This window comes from Solanum dulcamara, chromosome 9 (genome assembly GCF_947179165.1).
Source record: "Solanum dulcamara chromosome 9, daSolDulc1.2, whole genome shotgun sequence".
NCBI classification, from domain to species: domain Eukaryota; kingdom Viridiplantae; phylum Streptophyta; class Magnoliopsida; order Solanales; family Solanaceae; genus Solanum; species Solanum dulcamara.
This window is the reverse complement of record NC_077245.1, coordinates 12469691-12474432: the sequence shown is the minus strand read 5'-3', so window position 1 is coordinate 12474432 and position 4742 is coordinate 12469691. Positions and strand designations below refer to the sequence as shown.

General features: G+C 33.7%; 1 protein-coding gene and 1 non-coding gene across 2 annotated transcripts; one reads left to right on the top strand and one right to left on the bottom strand.

The window, feature by feature from the left end:
* Window positions 1-335: 335 nt before the first annotated feature.
* On the bottom strand, window positions 336-435 carry LOC129904818 (U6 spliceosomal RNA). The gene has a single exon (XR_008770493.1). It is a non-coding gene; the product is annotated as a U6 spliceosomal RNA (small nuclear RNA).
* A 134-nt stretch (window positions 436-569) lies between these two features.
* Window positions 570-1668, top strand: LOC129904354 (stress protein DDR48-like). The gene has a single exon (XM_055979919.1). The coding sequence runs from the start codon at window positions 663-665 to the stop codon at window positions 1443-1445; it is 783 nt and encodes a 260-aa protein (XP_055835894.1). The 5' UTR covers window positions 570-662; the 3' UTR covers window positions 1446-1668.
* The last annotated feature ends 3074 nt before the right edge of the window (window positions 1669-4742 follow it).

The window sequence follows — 4742 nt, the reverse complement described above, 5'->3', positions numbered from 1 at the left end:
AAAACAATTTATATTTTTTGAATGAATTATTATTATTTTTTTTCTCTTTTGAATGAATCTTTTCTTTTATTTTTGTGTATGGTTGATAAACCGAATAATCGAACTAAATCAAAATGAAATCGATAACAACTAAACCGATGAATGTATATTTTATTTGGTTTGATTTGATTTTAATAATTTTAAAACTGATTAAATTAATTTGATTTTGATTTTGACCAACAACCGACCCAAACCGATCCATGAACACCCATAATCGTATGAGCTCTGCTGATTTTAACAATTGAATTAAGCTTAGGTCGATTTATTTTCGCCACTTGGATTGAAAATGCCATCATGAAAATTTGGATTATTTCTCAATTTGTACATATTATCCTTGCGCCGAGTCATGCTAATCTTCTCTTATCGTTCCAATTTTATGGATGTCCCCAAAGGGACCCATCATGGAAGTTATAAGTCATGAATATTGGATAAGAAGTCGTATGGACACACCTAAAACTAATTAATTAGTCCCCACTTCACCTCGTAGAAGCCAAACACTTATAAATACCACTCCATATTAACAAGGAAAAAAACATCCCAAGTATTTTGTATTACTACATTTGTTTTTCATACAAAAGTAATATCTATACCATCACTCAAGTAATTATCACCAAAAAAACACCATGGCTGAAGAGAAGAAACACCACTTTGGTGGTCTCTTCCACCACCACAAGGACAAGGAAGAAGACATTCCCGTCGAGAAAACTACCTATGGAGAGAGTGAAAAAACTAGTTATGGAGGTGAAAATACATATGGTGAGAAAACTAGTAATTATGGTGGTGATAATACATATGGAGAAAAACCTAGCACCTACGGAGATAATACGTATGGTGAGAAAACTAGCTATGGTGAGGGAGATGACAACAAATATGGCGAGAAAACTAGTTATGGTGATGATACATGCGGCCAAAAACCTACCTCCTATGGCGAAGATAATGCGTATGGTGAGAAAACAAGTTATGGAGATAGTGGATATGGTGAGAAAACAAGCTATGGAGATAGTGGATATGGTGAGAAAACAAGCTATGGAGACAGTGGATATGGAGACAAAACTAGCACCTATGATGACAAAAAATATGGTGAGAAAACTAGTTATGGTAATGAGGAAGGTGGGTATGGTGGAGGAACTGCTGCTGCCTACTCATCTGAGACTACTAATTATGAAGACAATGATACTGAAACCAAAAATTTTGAGGATTATAAGGAAGAGAAGAAACACCAAAAATTTCAGCATGAGGAGGAGAAAGACCCAGAGCATGCACACAAGCACAAGATAGAGGAAGATATTGCAGCAGATGCTGCTGTTGGTGCTGGTGGATATGCATTCCATGAGCATCGTGAGAAAAAAGAAGCAAAGGAAGAAGAAGAGGAAGCTGAGGGAAAGAAGAAACATCATTTCTTCTAATTAATTAATTCTTCTTATCATAATTCATATATTTATATATATATATATATACCTCTCTTTGTTGTGTGCTGCTCTATCCTTTATTAATATTCAGCACCTAAATAATCTGTATGTGTGTTACAGTCTTTGTGTTTGATGTAAGCGTTAAATTTGACGTTTTAAGTCATGTACATGTTGTCCACTTTGCATCAGTCTGAATTATACTACACCTTTTAATACAGTACTATTATGTTTTTCCTTTGGAGCGCATGGAGAAAAATATATAAAAATAAAAAAAGGACCAAAAGAGCGCTTTTCTCTTGTGTCAATTATACCGTGCCCAAATGATCTACGTAAGACGACGTGCGTGAGCGGGTGTCTACATTATTTTATTTGTACTTTGTTGGTAATCTATACGCTGCCAATTATTTTGACTCTCAAGTCATTTTTTCGGTGCTAAGTAGGTTTTTTTAAAAAAATAATCTGTTCGACATATAAGTAAAATAAATTATTTTTAAAATATTTATATATATAATTTAGATAAATATTATGGAAGTTTGTGGTGGGGCAGGAGTGGGGGTGGGGCTACATTGAGTGAAGATGATATGTGTTTGAGGATGGAGAGGACACCATCGATATAGAATGTTACTTCTGAAATTTGTTTTTTCAGAGAAATTATTTTTCTCATTTTTGAAAAATATTTTTTTTAAAAAAAATTCTTCAAAAAATATTTTTCAAAAATCTTAATCAACCAAATATGAAAAAATTGAAAGAAAACACACCCTCAGTGTCTCAGTCAACAGAATATAAGACCAAGAAAAAAAGGAAAAGAGATTATTAAAAGAAGAAAGCTGTTGAACCCTGAAAGAAACAGTCGCTATTGAATATAGATTTAAAAAAATCAGTTGTTACTAATATTTGAATATATTTAATGAAAACTTTATTGTTTGAAATGAAGTAGAGTTTAACTTCTGAACAGATAGAATTATCAAATGACAAAGGATTTTACTGAACAATCAAAATATAACCAATTTAATATAAGGCCATATTCAAAATATGTTTGTTCTTCAATGTATCCTGTAAAATGCACAGTTGAGGTGGATGGGCATGTAGGTTCCCTCCATCATTAATTAAATGTAAATGTTTAGAGTTCGAGTCTTAAAAAAAGCATAGAGAGTGTTTTCCTCTATAAAAATTTCAATATGAATCCGAATTAGATTTTTTTTTCTTGGCGTTGTTCTCTTTGGGGTTCGTTGATCATCACTTATTACACACGTGAACGCACGGCGGAAATAAGAGGGAGATGCACAAAGGGCAGCGTAGGGGCAAAGCACCCCGACAACACGGCTTCCCCGTGTTTTAACAAATTCGCGAATTGTTCTGCTTTATAGGTTTCAACCATAATCATATCCTTCTCCATGATTTGAATTAGTTGGGACTTCAGAGTTGATATCAAATAGTGGATGGAAAATTAATCCAATAAATACTTGTAAACATTAAAATAATATTGGATTTAAATTCGTAAATTAATTTGGACTATATTAAATTCAAGAAAATAGTCCAAATGATGTGGCAATCCAAGTCAAATAAATGATACACTAAAAGCACACCATGTGTCAAAGTTATGTGGCAATCTAAATCAAATTAAATGAGCTACTAAAATCACATCACGTGTCAAAGTTATATGGCAATCCAAGTCAAATTAAATGAATCATTAGAATCATGCCATGTGCCAAAATTATGTGGCAATCCAAATCAAATTAAACAAGTCACTAAAGTCATGCCACGTGTCAAAGTTATATGGCAATCCAAGTCAAATTAGATGAGCCATTAGAATCATGCCATGTGCCAAAATTATGTGGCAATCCAAGTCAAATTAAATAAGTCACTAAAGTCATGCCACGTGTCAAAGTTATATGGTAATCCAAGTCAAATTAGATGAGCCATTAGAATCATGCCATGTGCCAAAATTATGTGGCAATCCAAGTCAAATTAAATAAGCCACTAAAGTCATGCCACGTGTCAAAGTTATATGGCAATCCAAGTCAAATTAGATGAGTCATTAGAATCATGTCATGTGTCAAAATTATGTGGCAATCCAAGTCAAATTAAATAAGCCACTAAAATCATGCCACCTGTCGAAGTTATGTGGCAATCTAAGTCAAATTAAATGAGTCACTAGAATAATGTCACGTGTATATGTGACATGTTCTGACCAATCAAATTAAAGCTCTTCACCAAAGAAATTTGATCGGTCAGTTCAAACCAACCAATCAAATCACACCCTCATACCACTCCCTACAACTATAAATAGGGTTCCTTATTATTCTCAGAGGGAGGGCCTTTCAAGAACAAAAAGCAAGAAGAGAGCTCGTGGATCAAAGACCGCAAATTCTCTACAAAGCTACAAAGTTCAAGTAATCAAATTCAAGTTCAAGTTCAAGATTAAGAACGAAGGCAAATATCAAAAAAAATGAGATCAAGTTAATTGTTCATATTTATTATTCGTCATAACCATACAAGTGTTCATGACGAATAATTCAAATTCAAATTTGAAGAAGAAGATTCAAGATCAAGTTATTAAAGCCCTTGACTCTAAATCAAATTCAAGTTCAACATATTTTGTATTATTTGAAGAATCGGAGGATTATTATAGAGATTGTAATACGCACTACATTTTGAAATCAAATATTATACTTTGTTACTTCAATTTTTTTTGTCTTGATTATTTATTTTTTTCGGCTCGAAAATTTGTTGTTTATAAATTTTGGCACACCCAGTGGAACAATCTCTACCTCTCATCTCTTTACATCGATCATCAAACTTCAAGAATACTTAAATGGCATCTAAGAAGTTTGACTCCAGGACTATTATTGTTAAGGCTACTGATTCCAATTTTTCCTCTAAGGTGGAGAACATACTTGATATAACTATGGAAAGCTTGGGACCCATCACTAGGAACAGACCAAACTTGCTAGGACAACAAGCACTCCAAGTGTCGTCCGCGTCAGTTCCTACTTTTGATCTTCCATCTTCAAAGGGGGCAAGATCCTTTCCGAATGAATTGGAAGAAGGAAAGAATATAGCTGATATTGTTGAAAATACGTTGGCTCGACTTAGTCCTTTTTACACAAGAAATTGCACTATTCAAGATGAAGATGATGTCTTGATTACTAGATCTGCCCCAGTCACTCCACGTAACTTGTTTTAGATAAATTTCAGTTTGAGGTAAAATCCATGCTTTGCTCCATCATCCATAACGGTCATCCAAGCGATGATGACTAACGCCTCAACTGATGAAGAACAACTCGCGAGTTT